The sequence below is a fragment of the Opisthorchis viverrini genome, assembly GCF_000715545.1.
Source record: "Opisthorchis viverrini unplaced genomic scaffold opera_v5_88, whole genome shotgun sequence".
In the NCBI taxonomy this organism is placed as follows: Eukaryota; Metazoa; Platyhelminthes; class Trematoda; order Opisthorchiida; family Opisthorchiidae; genus Opisthorchis; species Opisthorchis viverrini.
The window spans coordinates 1492213-1513281 of record NW_008751745.1 but is presented as its reverse complement, the minus strand read 5'-3'; the positions used below and the strand labels follow the sequence as shown (position 1 = coordinate 1513281).

The following is a 21069-nucleotide window of genomic DNA, read 5'->3' as shown; positions in this document are numbered from 1 at the left end:
AGATTGTCTGATTGAGCGGTTGGAGGTGTAGGCACCTCAGTATGCTTGACATAGGCCAGCACTAGGTCCCCTCCCTCACCCACTCTTTTTCTCTTCTCTTCACTGTAGGGCTTTTAATACTACTATATTTATATATATACACATATATAACTAAACGAACTTTATGGTTGTACGGCAGTGAAGCATCAGTGGCAACACTGATGTTGATGTCTTTGATGATGATGATGATGATGATGACTCAGTTTTCATGGTGGTAATGGTTCTAAAGTGGATTTCTACTCCGACCATATTTCGAGTTTCAGTCCTATGGTCACCATTTTTAGGCCGTTAAGGGTCTAACGGGTTGCAAATGTCACATACTTGAAGTGCTTTTATCCCTATGGCTAGTTAAAACGGAAGAACAAGTACCAAAGTGTCATCCTTCTACCTTGTCGCCTTGCGTAGCACTGCAGCGGGCACTAAGGGAGTACGTTCCAAGGGGTGGGCTAAACGGAGGTAATGGAAAATAGAGCTGGCCATTTTTGCAGCCTTCAGGGTGCCAACGGGCCCCGTAGAACTGCACGATTGCTTAGGCTCATCCAATCTTGCGATCGCGCGCATCAACTCTTGCCTTTAGCGTCACCACTAGGGAGGTAGGACATGGCCATCACTGAGCAAACCTACTGTATGCAGTAGGATGGCTGCTGATTACTGATTCGCTAATGAACAGTGATTTTTTCTTAGATATGGATGGTCGAGCACTATCAGCCTTTGATATCACTTCATGGAAGCGGTGCTTCGCACCTGAATAAAGCTGTTGAACAGACCGGTGTGCCATAAACCCAACCCTAAGACGCAGAGCTGATACCTTCCCTTCTCTGAAGAAGTTGGGCTTTCTTATGGGCCTTCCGTCCTTGGTGGCATCAGCAGTTGGTTCTTCTCTGCATACTTACGATTTGATATGGAAGATACTGTTGATAGCTTAGGTTGTTCAGCTGGTGGCCGGGTTATTTGGCATTTTTTTTCGCAAGAGTTTCGTCACGAATCGTGGTGACCTCACTAGTGCTTATAGCAAAGCGACGCAGCGATTGCTGGTGAATCTTAGAAGGGACAGAACAGCTGTACAGTGCTTGTGAGCTTTTATGCACTGGGTAACTCCATTTACAGGATGGAAGCTCAGTTGAAAACTTTCAAATTAATTTAAAGGGTATGATGCCTTGTCCTCTGTGACAAGGACAACTGCGCCATGTGACTTCTTCCACGTGGTCCACTAACTATCCAGACTTGTTCTTGTATTCCGAACTGGAAGAGTCGTCATGGCACACAGCCAGCGGCTTAGAGCAGTAATGTGGAGGTGACAATTGGGTTCAACTTGACATTTTGACTAAAGCTCGAGAGGCCGAATATTTGTCGTTAGAAACCTCTTCAGATATGTTACGGAAGTGCACTCGGTTTCGTACTCGTCCTTTTTTTTACTGTCCTGAGCTTTTTTTAGATGTGCCATTCCATGTTATATACTGTATAGCCCAACTAGCCTTAAGACAGCTCAATATTTAATGAGGATGCACGTAGTCAAGCCAACTCTGACTTTTCGGTTGCTTCTGTCTACGCCTGGGTAAGGTGTAAATCTCTCAACCCTGGTACATCTTTCGAGGTTCACGGTAGCTCTGCATCGGAAGGGTTCCACAGCTGAGTGTTTGTGAGTCTTGCTGTAGAAAATATGTAGGACATATAGATGTAGAACATATGGTTGACGGAAACTCGGGGACTGCGCCTACCTGATGAGCCCCAAGGAGGGCGAAAACGGTCGTGGGCTGTCGAAGAGTTTTCAGCAACTTTGCCGAAGATTCGGATCCGGTCTACTGTGCTTTGCTATTTGCGGTCATCTTTCTTTGGACTGTACTTCCTTAACTCCAGATTTCTCCATCACGCACATTCTTATGAACGGTATATTGGTTGATTGCCACAGCCCCTATAGTCGGACCTGGTTCCTCAGTAGGTGAGTGGACGTTCTTCCCGTGTGCACTGATGAAATGCACAGTCGGAATTTCAAACTTGGTGGTCAGGTAGGATTTCCTCCAGTCAACTTTGTGGAACAGGAAGCAATTGCGTGGTACTTTGCAGCCCTAAATGGCATTCGGGGGGTGAAACAATCCGCTGAACCTTTACCAGCATGTTTTACAACAACACTGCTGCATCTCCCGTTTCACTAGCTACCCAGTCCTCCGGGTTCTCTTGCAAAGTGATTAATGGGATTCGCGAAGCAATGCTCTTTGAAACTATCATTCAACAGTGCACATTGGAAGTGAACTGAACTTGACATTCCAACGTATCGTCTTACCATAGCTGACCGAAGTTGATGACCGTAGCAAGCAGCGTCTGCGTCCCCTGACTGGGGAGTCGTAGCGTCAAAATTTTCCGTCCTTTTTTCGAGGCATTACATCTTGCCCATCAACCCAATGTTCACGGTAACGTACAATATGATCCATTAATGCGAGGACAAATGGGGATATGCTCGGGCAGAGTAAGATAATGCGCAGGGAAACAGGTCGTCGGAAGCGAACTCAGACGGTTACAACAATTATGGTTGATACTCAATCCTACACGTTTGTCTGTTGTGACCGACTCAGATACATCGAGGTCAATCTTCAAGCCCAAAAAGTCGACCTGGTTAGCCGCCTCCGCAAGAACAAAAATAAACACTCTTGCTTGTACTCTGATTTGCTTCTGCATTGATGTATGTTCGCTGTCAGAAACAAGAACCGAGGACGCGAGTACCGTAACTCGTCACCCTTTCGAAGCTTTCGTAAATCTAGTGATGCAGAAACCCAGGTCGTTTGGTATCCCGGGATAAGTATTGTTTCGGTTTATCTACCGGAAGCATTTTCTCCGTGATTCATTTGGGAACAACTGGCTGAATTTCCAGAAAGGGAGATTCATAGCTTCCCGTCCATTGCGTCCGCCCTCAGCTTGTCCAGGACACGATGCGTCACATGCCGTGTTGCGACGGGCTCAGACACCGCTGAGGCGCTGGTAGGTGGGTCAAGCGGTGCTAAGGCCCGGTTGGACAGCCAACTTGTCGTGTGAAATCCTATTCTTGGGCACCAATCCAGGACTTACTACTTAGCAACTCAGACTGTCGACCGTACATGTAGGCCGAGGGCACGAGTTTCGAGCGAGCGTCGAACTACTTATTCAACGTGGGTAGTATACTTCGGAGCGTCATACGTTTGAGGTCACCGAACGACATGACATCGTCTTCTGTAACTTCAACTGCCTACCAAACCACAGATCTGTCTGTTGGCGGCGCCGCAATTATTTGCGTCTCTCAAGAAACGCTTGAGGTTTTAATGCCCTTTTGACAATTGCATTTCAAGTTTTGACGACCAAGCAGGATGCATTCTCACCTTCACCCAAACCTGGTTGTTCATTTCTGTTGTGGCAACCAGAATGTATGGACTGGTGTACTGCAATCGCTGGTTATGATAGCTGTTTCTGCGTCAACCAGAAGTGTGTCTTGTTGACTGTCAGACTCATTTTATCTTCCACCGTCCTGGACGTTTTTGCCCTTGTCGGCAAACACTGGCGTCTCGTTTACAGTTAGCTGAGCCTTCGCTTGATGGCCGCACACCAGAGTGCACAGAGGTTGTGCTTTTTTAATTTTTAGATTGTCTTCCATCAAATCAGACTTGTTTTCTGCCCTCGTCACGAAGAGACTGGACCTTACCGTGGTGTAGCGGTTTGTGTACCTCGGCGACTCATTGAGCTATACTGGAGAGTATCCGCACGATGCTCACAGAGTCTCTCATACCAGGTTGGTCCATGGGTAGAGGTCCGACGAACGCAGCCTCCTGGCCCTCCAAGTTGGGGGTTAGAACATGTATGGCGACGTGTTCCGTAAAAAAATGGTAATTTACTTGCATTTCCAGCCGAACACCGCTGCCTTACGGTTGGGTTTTTGAGCCAAAGGCTTTGGTTGAGGACCCTAATCGTCCTCCTGTCTAGGTGTGGGCGCCCTGACAGTATCCCAGTCCTCGTACAACCGTGATGGTTGTACGGCAGTGAAGCATCAGTGCCAACACCGATGTTGTTGTCTTTGATGATGATGTTTTCTGCCCCCAAAGACGTGTTTAAAACGATAGGAATCGGCTAACTGAATCAAATGTTGCTAGCGTCAATGCTGTTGTAGATGTTAGTGGCCGCAGCAGTGAAGTTCTGAGTGCTTGTTGTCCTATGTTATTCGATTTGCTAAACAGTCACCTTGAAAGGGTGATACGGTCCAGGGAATCGCAATTAACTTGAGAAAGAACATTTTTGATCCATACGGACAGTATGTAGATTCTTCTTTTCTTTCCCTCCACTTAATAGAATTGCCCTGCATAGCACCGAATTCCGATTTTCCGCCCAGAGGACGTTGACCCGTAATGTCGATATCCTCTCATGCGTCCTTGTTTTGCATATCTGTGTCGATCCCTAGCTGAGCTTGTAGGCTTCTCAGTCCGGGAATCGCAGTGATCCCTGCTCTCCTTGCAGAGCATATCAGCGATGGTAACACGCTATCCAGACGTACAGTCGGCCCCTGAAACACGGATTGGACACTCCGTGACCTGTATCAGTTTCGGTGCAGTGTATTAGAACTGCGTTTGACAATACCGATCAATTTGATATAAAAATGATAAATACATTTCCAAACTACTGAGGTAAACTCTTACAATGATCACTCTTAGCCTGAACCATTCTCGTAATTTCTCTCTGCATACCACAAAGGATTTTCGTCAAAACATACTTTCTAGGAGTTTCGGTTTGATGTTCTCGTTCGGATTGAATAGACGTGGTTTTGCGGTCGATCACCAACCGGTTTATCACCTGACCTCAGATCCCAAATGAATATTTCTTTATATCTTTCAGATGTACTCACTGGTTGCAACTAGGGTGACCAAATTTGTAGAATTTATGGAGCCTGTTTTTAGTGTGCTATTAACTATTTACTCGCCAGCAACTATATTGTTCAGGTGGTTTGACTTACCTTCTGGTCTGAGGTTTTCCAGGAGTTCATCAAAGCCTAGTGGAACACTTGTGTTCCGCGTGTACAACTTCCTTTCACATTGTGGTCCTTGTTCGTCTGTCGTCCTCGAGTCAGAAGATAAGCGGTCGGTTTCAGTTATCTTATTCGTGGTTGGTCAGTCATCGTCAGCATTCTTCGTGTGCGTAAAGATGTGATGTTGTTTACACATACACACACTGGACAGGCGAACGAGCATTCTTATTTGACTCCAGACACAGAAATGAGTGCACTATCGCTACATGGTGGTATGCAAATTTTCGTCCGCCGTTGGCAGGTTTGACGCAGTTTGCGGTTTGAATTGGTTTTTACCGAGTAGTCACGGCCAGTGGTAGTCGCTATGAGCCACGACGACTTGTCTTCCGTATTCTCTTTCTCAAGTTATGCCTCACAAAGCTCCTCTACAAAGCCTGCCAAATCCAAACACCACAAGTTCCCAGGACGTCTTGTAAGTACTCTGCAGCGCTGGAGTAGAAGACATCACCAAACACCTATTCCCGTCTCTCCTGCCGTTAGCTCGCACGATTCTTCAGACACACTGTCTTATGCCATGTCGGAAACCGCAGAAAGTTTGGTTTCTTCTGTGATACGTGATCGCAGTCAATTCACGGCACTTGTCTGCGCCCAAAGTGATGTCATCTCATCCCCAGAAACACCCAGACCTGGAGTTTGTCCACGCCCGGAACAGACAGCGGAGATTGGCGGTGTATTGCAACGTTATATTGATGCTTTAGAGTTAGCCGAGCTAGAAAGCCGTAGCGATGCTCGTGGCCCATTTCAACACCGACCAATTAATTCGCGCAAGGAGGTCCGTGCACGTGTCCGTGAAAAAAGTATGTACGATCCGAATCGGCGCATGCGCCTCATTAGCGGGGATCCCTTGGCCCTGTCTTATAATAGATCCCGAGGAATCCCATTGGTATGTTTTTCCTCGTTTGTTGCTGTCAATTGACGTCCATTTCACATCTGTCTCCATGCACTCATGATGTCGATTTTCGTCGTTTCTAGACGTCCGAGGAGGATAGTCGTCTTGGCTTTGGCCATTTACCGGACCAGATGCATCGTAAGGCGGTCAAGAAAGGCTTCAATTTCACACTGATGGTTGTCGGTAAGCTCCTTTTTTCTAGCAACTCGTGCACTTTTTTCGCGCACTGTGGTAGATGCTGTTTATCCTAACTGCTTTGTTGCATGCTACTACTACTACTGCTGCACGGGTTACAAACCTGATCCGTGTGGTTGTAAAATTCCCGCGCAGCTTGGCGTTTGACTGGCACTGTTTGGAAGCATTTAGTAGGCGATTGTTTCTCTCCCACGCCTGCTGGTTTTCTAGAAAAGCAAATTCAATCCGTTAAGCAAATTGAGCACGTTTGACTCATTGTGGTGGTCAAGGGATCATATTTCTGGACTGAGTCTTTTGTTTTATCTTTCGCCAAGTTATTTGACTTTCTGCTTTGTGGATGCGCACTTCGGTTTTCTACTTGCGTTTTCAGCTAAAATATAGTTCATTTGTTTGTGCGATATATTTTCAAACTCTTTTTTTCATTTGATTCAACTACGTATTGGTAAGAGATAGTGTTTTGAGTAGTTTAGGGTGGTTGAATTGTGAACGCATCAGTACCAAGCGGATTCGGTTGTAACAGGCAGACGGTTCTATTTGAGGGGTAAGAAGAACCCATGCCTCATGTTAGCCTGCACAGAAGCGCAGTCGTTTCAAAGAGGGGTCATTAAAGAGCAGGTAGTCATAAGAAATCAATGCTCTGTTTCTCAAATGTCTGCCGGTCATACGCGGAACACTGGCTAGACGGATAATATATCAAACATGACGATTACCACTTTCGACGGAGCACACATGGGACTGATCAAAATTGCTCCCTACCGGTGTTTCAGAATATTGCTGTTCCTCTTGATTGATATTTGTCCTGCAAACGTTTCGTTCCCATTCGAATAGACATCTTGTGTTTATCGCGTGATCATTCTTGATGTGATTACGCCAAAGATGCCGTTTTCCATTGATTTCTACCTCAGAGACAAGTCTGCTCACCACTCAGCTTTATTAAGTGTGCTATGATTGTCTCATCTTTTGGAATCATTTGCCACAAATTAGTGCATGCAGAATAACTGGCATTGATTAACCCGGTAGTATTATATGCCTAGCTAATCTTCATGGTAGTTGAGTTTTTCTGACTGTACACAATTTTCCGGTTGTCCCTTGTTCATCTTTTCACACATTTGTTCCGTAGAAAATTCTCGAAACCGAAAATAACGATAGCCTGGTTTCAACCAGTCCATGTTTACACACAGTTGCGATGAATGCCTCAAACGTGCATAAGTGAGGCGTTATTCGGTTGAACACTGCTCACTAACTTTGTTGACGTTCCTGTTGAGACGAATTCATAGCCTATGCTTGTCCTTGGAGTCAGGTTTATCACGTTTCCCCCGAGATATTTCAGATAGATAGGGGATGTACGACGTATGCCTTTCCCAACGGAATCCCTGTAACCGTTCGTCGACCATATACGGTTGAGTTTATATCTGGATTTCCGGTAACCAGTGAAGAGTTTCGTTACACAGGGAACCAGTAGGTTTCTTCGGGTTTGTGGATTAAGGCAGCTCCACTAAAGCGCATTAGCTAGAGCACCAACTCTCGAAACTTCATGCACAACCACAAGAAAATGACCCATTAACAGGTGGTCAAAAAGAAAGGTTTCGATGGTTCATTTCGCATTGTTTAATGGTAATTATCAGCCCATTTGTTTGATTCTGCACACTACAATCGGATTTCCTTTACTTTGCTTGTTTTGATGGCAAATAAGACAGTAAAATTCAATCCTACGGCCAAATGTTTTTGTGGAAATCCTTGTGTTTTTATCTTGAAATTTCAACAGCTGGTGCTTTGCTTCATGTAATCCCATTTCCCGGAATTTCTGCCATGCTGCGCGGAGGGGCTTAGTGATTTGAATGAATCATGATGTCCTCTACATAGATGACAATATTGCGAACACAGTGAAGTTGTTTTAAGTAGCGCCTGGGTGCCATAGTATGCTTGTTTTCAAGGTGTCGGGATGTGTAAGGGATGTGAACCGTCCTTTTGCTGCTGTTGTACAGCGTAACATTGTCGGCCTAACAATTCTGTCTGATTAGCATATGCACCTAACTTGGAGCGGTGAATATCGATTAGATCGCGTGTGCATTTTTAGTTATTGACTGACCGGAATTCGACACCTGCACGCATACTTTCAGTGGAACTAGAGCCCTCTGATGGAGTGAACAACGACCAAATTTTTTTGCCTGCTGTCTGAACTCACACCCATATGGCACCAAGTAGGTAGGTTTTTTTGCCTTGTTTTCGTAATCGCTTCTACCATGGATTGAAATTCACTAACCAGAGCTGCGTTCCAACACTCCTGTTACTTAGGGAGAAGAACAAAGCTCATTTACTTGATTTTATAGACTTTTTAGTCAAAGTTTTTCATTCGATTGTCACTACACCACTCTTCTTTGGAAACCTTGCCACCTTATTTGCGTTTGTCCGTTTTCCTCATGACATCGGTTGATTGTTCGTACTTTGAATTTTTCCCTACCAATTCTGCAAAAGACTTCATGACTGGTGGCTTCAACAGGTACATGTATGAGGGGAGTTTTCAACGAGGAATTCCTCCACATTCCTTGGAGGAACTGTCCATAAGTCAAAATATTGCTATGTTTATCAGCGTTGATCGAAGGATATCAGCTGATTCGCTTCCGGTTAGTAAACACTTGGAAAGGTTGGGATATTTGAGTTTTACATTGTTGAGAAAGAATTTCATCAAACTCGGTGAATTTCACCTCCATTGCGTCTTCCGTGGGATAAAAACGATAAGAGAAGTAGTCGACCATTTTCAGCCGTTCGGAGTTTTTTTTGATGCCACATCGGTGTTCAACGCCGATTATTCGCTGCCATACAACTGTAATTTGGCAGACCTGTCGAAAAATACAGATGAAACGGGAAAAGATAGGAATCTGGCGCTTGGTAGGCATGTCTACACCTCCAGACAAATTCAGACCATCTAGCTGGATCATGATAGGCAGATCAGTAGCTCTACCTTGAGCAGGATATAGTGTCGTTCATCCTACAGAAACCACATCACTTAATCACATACTGATTGTGACGGCTTCTCACGTGGAATTTTTACTCATCTAGTGGAATTATTCTTCCTCTGAGAAGCCATTCAACGCATAACAACGTGGTTGGAGGTTGAGCGGCTCTCAATGCTGTCCAAGTGCGAGTTAATCACATTTCTGGTCAGCCGCTTGTGACTAAACGGATGTGTTCAAACTACTAGCCGGGTTTGAAACTGTTTAAACATTCGGGAGATGCGCACTGCTGATTAATGTGAACCAGCTGTACAGTGCTCCTTGGCTTTTTAGCATTGATTGGCTTCATTTACATGACTAAACTCGTTTGGGGATTCTCAAATCTACTCACGACAATCTAGCTAGGAAGTGTCAATAAAATCGCCTATCAGTCTGCAGCAAGCACAGGGTGGATCGTGTGGACGACATCCCGGAAGTTGGTCATTCTGTCGGAATTTTCGCGATTGCTTCTAAGCCCTTTTACCAGTTCAGAAGTTGGCCACTTTGAATGAGGTGTATAAGGTAGCATTGTTAAATAGATGATGCTTCCACATGTGCTCTATCGCACACCCTTATTCCAAATGTCCAAAGATAGATCCATTAGCATTATGGGATGTGAGGTTCCTCTGACATGGCTTTCAGCGGCTGATTACATTAAGCAGTATCGTATCGTCGATCCAAATTCAATTTGAGACGGATTTCGTTCCGTTTGCGGCTAGTCAGAGAATGGTAGTCAACCTCTAATCTATGCACATTAATTTCTTTTTGTGTTGTATTCGTAACTGATTTTCACGAACTGGAGTTTCAGATAGATTTCTCGTTTGTGACGTTCCTCAACTAAAGTGCAGCGGAAACGCCGCTTCATGGTTCACTCAAACCGATACTCAAAGTATCGAAGTGTTGTCCCTTACAAACAATACAAGAGGTTCACCAAGTAGCCTGGTATGTATATGGTGTACATCATTTCTGCCCAACCACTTAAATTATAGTGACGCGTTGACGAAACAATGGATGACGTCCTGTCACTGACCTGCCTGTATCTTGCTCGCAAGCCGGACTAACACGGTATGGTCAGACCGTTTAGCCTAAAGCTTTTGAAATAAATACAATTGTCGTAGAACAGTTCGGAGGTCATCGGTTTAACCCTCAGAAGTGTCCTGCGTTTGAAGTTTGGAGTCGCCAAATACATTTATTCTAACACCTTTAAAGGGACAAAAAGGTGGTCAAACTTGAACTGTGTGGTTTATGCATACAAGGCTCTATGCGTAACACAAGAGCAAAACAGTCAGATGTGGTGAGATTCCCTCTATTTGTGTTGATGGTTTTGGAGATGCTTTGATCAAAATTTGGCAAAAGGTGATGGTGTGGTCATTTCAGTGTTAAGCATGCAGTAATTCGTCCTGAAATAGCTGTTTTTTACGTGTATGTATTTGTTGGCTATTTTGTTGACAGTTCCTTTGCGTACGAAGTTATGAACAACAGACCTAAGTGAAATTCGGATAGGTCTTCAGTTTATGATGTTCTTCAGGAAATTCCCCCATAGAATTCAGTTGGGTTGATATTTAGGATAGTGAAGTACTCTCCGGACCATAGTAACGTTGATGCGATTTAGCGGATAGTGAGTTATCAGTTTTGCCAGATTCATCCCTCATTAGGTAACTGTATTCAGTTGGGGAACATCCCTCAAGCATGAACATGTTCGTCTGTTCAGATATGAAATTTCAGACGCATCCAGCTTGTGCTGGTGGAGTAGTGATAAATTGTTTCCTTCGCATATCAAATGTTCGGAATGCAAAACCCGGTACTGCTAAGGATGATGCTTTTGATGAACTGTAATAAGGGCAGAGCGCGAGTCCATTGCTCGCCCGCTTGGGGTGGACTCATCAGAATAATCGCCCCAGGACAGGAGGACGGCTGTTCAATCGATAGTGATGTGTGCTTGAATAGATGATGTAGTTATTGGATGCTTGTTCATACCTTCTGTTCGCACCGATTCGGCATGCAAAAGCGGTATACCTTTTTTCATGCACAATATGTTGGAGTCTCACTCACAGATATTATTCTCGCCCGACGCGTCAAGTCTTAGGAAGTAACATAGAGCCCCACGGTTCTGCGTTTGCGTCGGTTTAGTTTGTAGGTAAACGTGGAGAGGATTGATCTGACAATGTCATTCCAATGCGACTTTTAATTAGTTTCATAAAATGTTGGAGGTTTTGTATGCTAATGTGCTCGCGGTTACACATACTGTTGTTCTTTTCACTGAGTTTGACTAGTTTGATTGCAAACGTTCTACCAGCAACCGGGGAGTATCATCCGTGCGTACTGAATTACCGTGGCGGTGTTGCTAAATGGTGCGTTGGTGTGTAAACGAACAGAGCCATTCCCACAGCCCGACCTACCAACAATCCCTTCAGTAGCAAATCGATACACTTTGGTGACAATGCGCATAAATGACTAGACTGTTTGGTTTGTTGCACCTGCACTTTAGTCCGTTGCAGAATTGGAAGGTGCATGTGAACGGTGTTTTGCAAAATGACCTTTTCTAGCATAAAAATGTAATGAATACCTCCAGCTAATGTGTGCCTGTGTACATGCGTGCCTGTTTGTCCGCGTTAAAGAACGGAATGAACATGCCAATGATACATCCGTTCACTCTAACAAGCACATCTCCATCGCTCCATCATTCCATCTCGTCCAACTCAGTACCCCCCCCCCCAAAGTCCCGTTTGAGAATTTTTGATATAAGTTAATAGCACCCTCTTTGTGGACAATTACATACTTATCAGTTTTGCTGTCATTCGCTGACATTTCGGTTTCGCCCAACATAGACTCAGGCTAGTTTGTGCTTGTTCCAAAGTCGTCGTGCCCCACTGTTTTCTCATCGATCTTTCATTTTACGACTAATACGTTTATCCAGTACATTGTGTTGAGCAATGCCACCCCTAATTAAGAACATCCAAACCGCTTGGCACGTCCTAGTCATAAACATGAGGACTGCTCTCAGCTGTTGCTGTTGTACATTTGGTCTGATTTTTATATTTGTTTCCACTCGACCAATGATTCACGATGTATTTTTACTTCTCTTTTTCGTACAGTAGTTTGTTGTTGAGGACGTGGACAACAGAACCACTTTGATCTGGTCGGTGTTTCGTTCTGCTGGATTTTCAGTATACCTACTTTTTGATGACGGCTAACTTGACCCATTTGGCCATCTTCCTGTGACTGGTTTCTTTTTGGTGTATTTTCGTTTTTCACTGTTCGTAACTTAACCGTAACCGGTGATATTATTTCCGGTGGACACATTGAAACCTCTCGTCTTTCCTTGTTCAAAACTTTTGGCCTATTCATTAGAAGAACTTCATGATTTGGATGGGGTTCTTACGACCATTGGCACCCCGTTTACTTGGTCGTCCTTGGTGTTTTGGCATCCATCATCTACAGATCAGACCTGAGTGACTATGGATGGGATATTAGACTGGCTACGGTTGGGTTGCTGATGCAAGATTGCTCTGAAGGGAGTCCCCAAGTCACTTATTTTCGTTCACTGTAAGAGATTCGTCATGACTAGCAAGAAGCTTCTCAGCTTCATGCTTTGACGTAACTCAACATAGTCTCAAGGAACCAATGTCTTTGAGGAAACACAATTGCTGCAAACGCTTATCAGGTAGGCGCAGTTCCCGTCAACCTTATGTTCTACTTGCATCACTGTCCCCGTCTGAACTCGTCAGGTTAGTGGAACTATCAAGTTGGAGCAGTTGTAGCCGTTTCTAACTACCGACGATTTTTTGTGAGCATAATTTTGCAAGGTAGACTCTTAAGCTTGTTTTTGGCCTTTTAGGCCTTTGGCATATTGATCTTGAACCCACTTACACATGCCTGTTGAGCTAGAGTCGGTCTGAAAAGCGTTATATGGTGTGCTTTACATCTTTAGTTGTTCATGCTCCCAACTACATATTATGAGAAATCTCCCTACTGCATTTACCCCCTTCCTCTCTGAATGGACGAAAATCAGGATGGCTTACTTTCAGTTGATCTCCTGTAGCGTGTATCAGTCGCGAACTCCGTTACAGAAAGAAAGCTGTGCAAGAAAATTCACTTTTGGTCGGTCTTTTTTCAAGAGAAACTGTTGAATTTGCAGCGCGTGCGTGTGCGCCTTACCAAATATGTTTGTAGTGCAATAGTCTAACGTGCCTGTTCAGTTTTGCCTTTGTAACGTTTGCCGTGCTTGCTACCCATTGTAACATCTCTTTGTACCATGCGTGATTTTCGTGCCATATAACCATCAATTTGGCGCACTTGGACCCATATTTTCTAGTGGGTACTGCGAAACTGCCATTTTGAAACATTTGCAGCAGCAAAGGCGCCAACAGAATAAATCAAAAGTCAGATCATGTTAGGCTGTCCACATTATTTCGAGTGCTTGGGCGGGGTCATGCCGATTAACGGTGGTCTTTCATGACTTCAGGAGGGGTGTTTGACTCCGTGAATTGGTAGGTTTTCCCACTGATACTTAACCGATTGGGATTACCTACGAGATAATTTGAGATAGCTAAGGGGTTAACGCGCCGCCTTACGGACCGGAAGGTCCGTGGTTCGGCTACTCCCGTCTAGGCTTGGGAAACCTGTCAGTATCTCAGCGCTCGTGCCTCCTTCCGTTGGCACGGCAGCTGGGCACCGAAAGCGTGCTGCAGCTGAAAAAATGCCCACGAATTTTGAACTTTCTTCTTGCCCCTTGTTCCCTGACTTCTTGTCGCGTTGGTGTTTGCAGTGAACCGTCCAATAGTTTTCAACAGTGGGTGAGGATCAGCAGGGTTGTCGTGTCTCCCCATTTTTGTTCATTACTGTCATTGAAATCACCATGGGGCACTGTTTCCAAGGTATCATGAATCTCAGTTTCGAAATCACACCTAGAGGGAGATTAGTAGACCTGGACTTGTGTGCGCTATTCTTTTAGCGGTAAACGATGATGAACCTGCATCAAGTACTTTAAATGATTGGACGTGGTCTTTTTTTCGGGAATCGCTGTGCAACTGCGTAGTGCGGAGATTTGACTTACGATTTCCCACCCCCTGTACACTCTTGTAACCTCAGAATGAAGAGCATGTGTTTGTTGCTAGGTTTACTCATCCACGCATGAGCAGTACTCACCAGCTTGAGTCGTCTGTAGCGTCTGAAACAAAGTGCTGTGCCTAAAAGATGACCTTGATATCAGTCTTTGTTTGTTGCTATGATACCTGGTCTCTTACGGCAGTTAAGCATCTGTGTTGAACACTGATGTCATGCTGTCGATGATGATGATGACCTCGTCTCTGATGTAAGAACCTCATTTGTCTCCAAATGTCTCATATGTCACAAACGTCACCGTGACACACCAGACGTTAACTGACTCCAACACGTTTTTAATGGACGTGTCCTTCAACAGATATGTAGCAGTGAGTCCGGATCGTTAGAGGAGCAAATACAGGTTATCAGATTAAGGTAGTTAAAGAGTGTACCAATTATGCTCAAACACCGTCTACTAAAGAAAGTCGTGTTTCCAATCCGAATTCTTGCTGGCAAAAGATTTACACATTACAGTCAAAATAAAAGCAGTTATTGTGGTCTTGGTGTGCATGGTTAAAAGCAGGATTGGGCATATCACCGATCCCGGCAGCGAGCATGCTGTCATTTTCAGCCGAACTCCTCGGGTAGAATTCACCTCCCTCCGGCAAGTTCGCCACTGCCTATTTCCCATTACCTTTAAGGCAGGTCTGCAGCTTAGAGCTCAAAGTACTCATGAAGTGATTAACATCGCTGGTGAGTTTACTCTGATCTTCATCGTCATCATGCATAGCTTTTCACTTTCGGTGCCACACAACGATGAAGAAAGAAGAGTCTGGTAAAGAGGGAAGAGCTAGGAACTAAAAGCCCTATACTCTCTTGGAAATTTGTCTGAAGGAAGGTGTCTGCAACCTCCAAAACCTTTCAAATAAGCATAACATAGTGTTGGCGCAAGACCCCATCAGTAGTAGTTACCTGGCACCATTCATAATGCTTACTAACTACAAGCCCAACGTACACCGACGGATCAACTTTAACCTTAGAAAGCACCGATATTGTGTCAGTTGTTGAACCGTAATTGGGTAATTGGCTCGGGGGTTGGCATTCGTGTACAAAATATATAATGGAGTATCTGAGGCCCCATAATGTGGCGCATGTAACGTGTGCTGTGCTTAACTCGAACCAAGATATTCCGTAGCTGCTTTCACTTCGGCAAATTAGAATATGTTGGTATTCTGCTGTGGTCATCACATGATGTTTTAAATGCTCGATAAACAAACTTCGATTCAATCCAGCTCCTTTGCTACTTTCAACGTTCGATATCTGTTCGCACAGTTCTGTATAAAGACCATGAATTTTGGTTTTCTAACTCTCGAATCTACACTCAACTTGTTTTTCAGGGGAGAGCGGTTTGGGAAAATCTACTTTGATCAACAGCATGTTCATGCAGGATCTGTACAAGGATCGCGAGGTAGCCGGTGCATCTGAACGCATTAGGAGTACTACTCAGATCGAAAAACGCCAGATTGAACTAGACGAGCGAGGGGTGAAGCTCCGGTTGACCGTTGTCGACACTCCCGGGTTCAACGATGCTGTCGACTGTACCGATTGGTAAGTGGCCATTATGCTCACGAACGGGTGTTTTTTCTAATAATATGTGACTTTAGTTTGAGGAAAGTGCTAATCAGGCCATCTGGAGAAGGCCTGACGATTAGCGGAACTGCCATTCCATAAGTCGGCTGACCCAAAGCAAGGCTGCTGGACCGTGTTACAAGCGTACAATGAAAAAGTAACGATTACTTATTGCTGCACGAAGGCGAATTCGTCTATTTTTTTGCTATTCCTCCCAGCCGATGCCCGACTTTGTTTGATGAAATGCCCTGAAGAAGCGAATTACCCGAATTCAGTTGAAAAAATGTTTTTAAGGGGGAGTTGGTAGTTAAATGCCGTATAAACACACACCAGTACCGATCTTGATAACACAGTGAACCGCGAAGACTAGTTGGGTCGCCTCACAACGATCATTTCCCCATGGCCCTCACTCGCGTCAATCACAAGGATCACCATCCTAGTACAAGCCTAGAACTGTTTCGTTGGATAGATTGCCTTTATGGGAATGCCGTCTGAGAAGCATTACAGACCGCGGGCATTCTGTCTTTCCTAAAGACTTCTGAGTTCAGTAAATTGTTATGCTAAACGGCTGTCATCGTGAAGCGTCCAAATGATTGTAGTGCTCCTGTGAGCTGAGCATGTCATCAATGGAGACAAGTTTTCGTGTGCTAACAGAAAGGGATTGCTGGATCTGGAAAGGGAAAGTCTGTAGTCGTACCTTATTTGAAGCAGTTGACATTTTTTTAGATTAAGGCCTTTGATGGTATTCCTAAGCCAAAGAAATGATCGTGGAACCCAAGTCCCCCAAGTCATTTCTCTGGACTGTTTTTGCAGTTAGATGTCCCGGTTGACGATTTACAGGATTATACAACAACTGTCAATCACATTAAAAGCTGTAGTCCGTAGGAAAAGCGCAATAAAAGCAAACAAGAAAACCAAACGTGACACTCTTACACCATCCGACGGTAAGTGCGTGGGTTCGCCTGCTTTTTTGATGACATGGGAGTTCTTCGTTGATGCTGCCAGTTTATGGTGCCTTACCGGTACGACTTCGAGTTAGGAATATAGCAAGACAGGCTTTTAAGTTCGCAATCTAATTTTCTGCAAAATTACGTTGGTCCACTTTGCGTGGTTGTCTGCTGTAGAGGACCAAACTGAAGGGACCAGGCAGTGTTTTATGAAGCACTCTTTCCGGAGACGGACAACTGTAGTGTTGAGGCTGAGTGAATACATGCTGACCCCAATGCACTATACTATTTGTTGTGTACGTGAGGATACTAGCATATAAGTCTTTATAGAACTTCAGGTTGCTTACGATACAAACATCCAAAGAAAAGAGGTTAGCTTCAATTTCGGGACACAATCTACACCGAAGTCATGTAGCCAAAGCAACACCACAGTTGACATCGCGTCGAAATGCAGGGAAGTCTGGTCATTTGTTGGTGTTTGATTACGTGGCAGTTGATTCGCTCACCATTCTTGGGAATTGTGTTGCGAATGTTTCGCCTCCAATCGAGGAGGCCTCATCAGTACGCAGTTGGGTGGATCAGCTGCAGTAATATTTTATGATACTGATAAAAAGACAGAGATGGGTGACCTAGTAGGCACTGGAAAAGCCTCCTTTGGTTGTCCTCTCTCAGGGATGGGTGATATACCAGTTTGATGGATTTTGTGGCTTAGAAGGTCAAGACCACGAGCACCGAATTGTTGATGTTAATTTTAAATAAGAATTGTAAAAAACTGCACTTAGATGCCAGTTATGTTCACTTGACGAATGACCAACTATCAATACGCCATAAATCGGCAACACGCAAACGGCAGACCACATAGCGATTCGTTGGTAAAACAGTGTAGGGGGTTTGTGCAGCTTTGCATTAGCCGAAAGGCATTCTAGTAAATCCCCACAAACCGAACGCAGCGGTGATAGCCGTCTTAGAGATGTTTTCTTCATCTATTGGAGTATGGTAGTAATACCGCACGAGTTGGTCTTCGACAACCACCTGGTGTGTGATAAACCAATGAAAAATCGTGGATATGAGGAGTCGGGCATTGATTTAGTACACGGAGACGGCTAAGTATAAGATTAATCGCCTCAAGGCCTCCATTCTCCATTCACCCTATAGAGCTTTGACGGTCAGTTGTTTGAATGGGGTATCACATCACTTGGCTTAAGCATGTTCTCGAATATCCGTTTAGCTACAGTCGACTTTTCGGGGTTGAGTCTACATGAAGTAAGAAATACAAGCTGTTCCTGTGTGTGTTGCGTTTAACTGTGTCGTTCTGAAAGGAAGTACTGCGAGTGTGAAGTTTTCCAGTGATCAACACGAACTAGGCGGTCACAAGCTGTCAGATACGAAGGTAAAAAACCTCATTTTCGCAGAGTTTAAGTGAACAACCTCAAGAGTCTTGAGGTTGTTCACATAGTAAACAGTATTGAACAAACACCGCAAAGCGGTTCAATATTTCTGTCAACCTTCAATTAGCTGCGGGGACCGCGCGTTGACACAACTCGGATATTTCACCAGTAGTATACATCGCTATAGTTGTACCGACACGGTTGAGTCAAGGACAGAAAGTGCCTGAGAATATCGGCGAATACCAAACGAAAGAGAAGTTACCAGGAACCGACGTATAGAAAAGTAGCTACATCGGTCATACGTCTGCTTATCACATCAACAGTTAAACCGAAATGAGAGAAAATCGATGCTGAAAATGGCTGTTTTCACACCGGATGTGATGAATAGTCATCAAAGTGTGAGAAATAGACCAAAACGGATTATTGATGATTTCTCGCCATTGGCTGTTTATAAAGAATGAGATAATGGACGTATCGGGTGTTTGGACGCATGGGAAGAGCACTAACCGCCGCGCCAGTGTCAACTGGGAAACGATGACTGATTGATCTATTAGTTATTTACAACAGGCGACTGTCGCGTGTCCGACCAAGAACAGTAATCGCCGTCACTGTCCTACCTGGGAGTTCGGCTCTGAGGAAGTTCTAGGCTAAATGTACAGAGTTCTTCACATTTTCGGCCTCTGGGTCTGAGGTTTGGTAACACCAGCACCGGCTGCTCCGGTTCCTGGATCGAGAACGCTGCCTTCCATAACTCTGGTTTAGCCCAAATGCCGAAAGGTGTTCTGCAAGTTGCCGGAGTGGGTCGTTAACCGAGTCGCAACATTCACGATGAATATTGTTTTTTGCTATGCGTTGTATGTATTGAACAGTATAATGCTCGAGAATTCTGTCGGCGTAATGTAATATATGTGCCTCAATGAGTTGTCCTCCTTAAAACCGCGAACAAACTGGACTTGGAGGGCGGTGGTTTATCCAACCACTTAAGTCAGTATGTCTTCCGGCAGTGTTCGACCTTATCATTTGGACGGGATCGCGATCTCCCAGGTCAGCGGTCGTGGAAAGGTCACGCGAAATCTTCTTGCGTGACTGACCTGTTTTCGAAATATCAGCCTCTAGCAAATGTCATAAGAAGGCACTATCTAGTGTGTCTTGGACATCCGCCGCCACGGTGCTTCATGACAGACGAACTTAGCTGTCTCCCCCTTGAATAAAATAATCTACGTTGTGGGGTTTGCGGAATGTGTATTGTTCACATTCACATCACTCTCGTTTGAACAGTCGTCCTCCTGTCCTGGCACAATTATTCTGTTGAATCCGCACCAAGGGGGGGAGAAGCACTGAACTCGAGTTTCGCTCTTGTTAGAGCTCATCAGCAGTGCATATCTAATGGCCGTGCCAGGGTTCGAACTCCGGACACCTGACATGCGAGGCGAACGTATTACCTTTATTCCACAAGCGCGTGTGAAAGATACTCTACCTTGATGGAACCAAACTGTAAGTTTGCGGACATTAGATTCGGGCAACCGAAGAGTAGCGAAATCCTTTTTGGACGCGTAGGTATAATAGAAATGGATATCTTGGCTTCCTGAAAAGATTCTTCGCCTTGAATGCCCACTATAAGCTTCGGGGAGCTGTCGTCAGGTTCAGCAAAATACCGCTTATGAGTAACTTCTAGGAAGAACAATTTCACAGACAACCTGATAGAAATGGTAGAATGTCTAGGAATGTCCGTACTCGCAAGTTTGCATCAGTGCATTCCGAATTCGGAACCGTTGATTCAGATTGCGATTTTAGCGGGGCGTTGCATAGAAGAGATAATTCTGGGATTGAAAAAGGTTAGTCGACAAAAAAAACTACAAAACATCGCCTTCAAAGGGACTCCGCAGAAGTGAGCGTGAATGGAGCAGGCAAGCACACATGAGCAAAAATGTATCCAAAATAAGGACGTGTTTGCAGTTATGGGTTATTTAGACACAAAACTAAATCGAGGTCGTGAAATGGCGGAGTGTTTATAAAAGGCGAATAAACGCGAAAATGAATGTCCGAAAGATGTGTAACCAGCAAACCCAGTGCAGTCTTTGGGGTACGAAAGGGCTGTGTGGAATTCTTAATGTTTCTGCTACTGCCTACTGTAAAGTAGTATAAAGGTTTTGTGAGTTTGTGGTCGAAAGGATGAATCAACTTGAAAATTGAAATTGAAAATTCTCGGGAATAACTTTCATCCCACGTGTGTATTGCACCGATTTAGTAACTTGTTCGCTCTGGTTGTACCATGACTCACCAGATGGTCTGATATGATTTGGGTCCACTTTCGAGATGGTGAAAAAGTTCAAGATCGGTTTTAACTTCTCAACTCCAGTTTAAGGAAATCCAGATAGATTCTTCTTGTTGAATATTCACCTTAACCAATCTATGTGCCATCCGTACGACGAAAAATACATCTGGCAAGTTCATCCGCTCTCCCTTGGGAGATCCACTCAAGGCAATGACTAAAGTCTCTTTAGAGCTTCTTGAGCATAAATGTTCACCGCCGCTGGTGTGGAACACAGTTTTGGGTTTGAGCCGTCTGTCGAGGAAATCTATAAGTACTGTAGACAAAAGTGTACTAGAGTTTTCGGAATGTGTGGTAACAATCGACAGATTTGTTGCTGGACAATATTTCGCTTTGAACTCAAAAGCTCCGTCAGGCCAAGTGTCACAACGTGGGAGACAACAGAGTGACATGAAAGTCGAAGATAGGGAAGAAAGTCTTTCACAGTATTCGTAATTGCCATATTCTCCATTAGTCAGTTTATCAGGTCTACTATACAGTGTTTTCAGATGCTGCTGTTTTGGCTATCGAAAACCGGGACAAAAAGAGGTATAGCCAAACATCGGAGATGATGAAGTAGTCACTTGATGTTGAATC

At 44.5% G+C, this 21069-nt stretch overlaps 1 protein-coding gene across 1 annotated transcript in view; it reads left to right on the top strand.

Moving 5' to 3' along the window:
* T265_05018 (hypothetical protein) overlaps nt 1-21069 on the top strand; it is a gene marked incomplete at both ends in the record, with an annotated part of 55219 nt that overhangs the window by 6828 nt on the left and 27322 nt on the right. Inside the window, 3 exons of the mRNA XM_009169908.1 lie at nt 5505-5960; nt 6050-6149; nt 15595-15805. Of these exons, the coding sequence (XP_009168172.1) occupies nt 5592-5960; nt 6050-6149; nt 15595-15805 (680 nt within the window). The remainder of the gene's footprint in view (nt 1-5504; nt 5961-6049; nt 6150-15594; nt 15806-21069) is intronic.